Source organism: Monoraphidium neglectum, assembly GCF_000611645.1.
Source record: "Monoraphidium neglectum strain SAG 48.87 unplaced genomic scaffold scaffold00665, whole genome shotgun sequence".
In the NCBI taxonomy this organism is placed as follows: Eukaryota; Viridiplantae; Chlorophyta; class Chlorophyceae; order Sphaeropleales; family Selenastraceae; genus Monoraphidium; species Monoraphidium neglectum.
Window position 1 is genome coordinate 17,174 of NW_014012963.1, and position 545 is coordinate 17,718.

The following is a 545-nucleotide window of genomic DNA, read 5'->3' on the forward strand; positions in this document are numbered from 1 at the left end:
GGACTGCCAATCAGCCCCCACCTCTTTGGATTCCCCAGTCCGACCCTCCGGGACCCTCTGAACCTGGCCTGCCCCTCGCTCCCGCCCCTTTGCCTTCCAGGCGTGCCTGCTGCTCTGCGGCTCGATGGCCGGCGCCATGCCCTTCACGGGTGCCGTGTTCATCGTCGTCATTGTGACCTGGATCCGTGCCACCCTCGGACTCCACAAGCAGATGCAGGAGACCGAGAGGCTCCGCCTCGCCGAGGCCGCCGAGGTGGCGCGCGCAGCGCAGCGGGAGCGCGCGGCGGCGGCGGACGCGATCGCACGGCTGTCGCTCGGCCCCAACGGCGGCGGCCACGGTAGCGGCGGCGGCCACGGCGGCCGCGGCAGCCATGGCGGCGGCGGTCACGGCGGCGGCGGCGGCGCCGCGGCGGGGGCCGCGCCGTCGCCGCAGCCGCCTTCGCTCGCGGACGCGCTCTTCAGTGCGGAGAGCGCGCGGCACGGCGGCCTGAACGGCGCCGCCGCCGCGCCCGGCGCCAACCCTGGTGCGCCCGGCGCGGCGGGGG

At 77.1% G+C, this 545-nt stretch overlaps 1 protein-coding gene across 1 annotated transcript in view; it reads left to right on the forward strand.

Moving 5' to 3' along the window:
• Positions 1–124: 124 nt before the first annotated feature.
• MNEG_4700 (hypothetical protein) overlaps positions 125–545 on the forward strand; it is a gene marked incomplete at both ends in the record, with an annotated part of 1,346 nt that continues 925 nt past the window's right edge. Inside the window, one exon of the mRNA XM_014046825.1 lies at positions 125–524. Within this exon, the coding sequence (XP_013902279.1) occupies positions 125–524 (400 nt within the window). The remainder of the gene's footprint in view (positions 525–545) is intronic.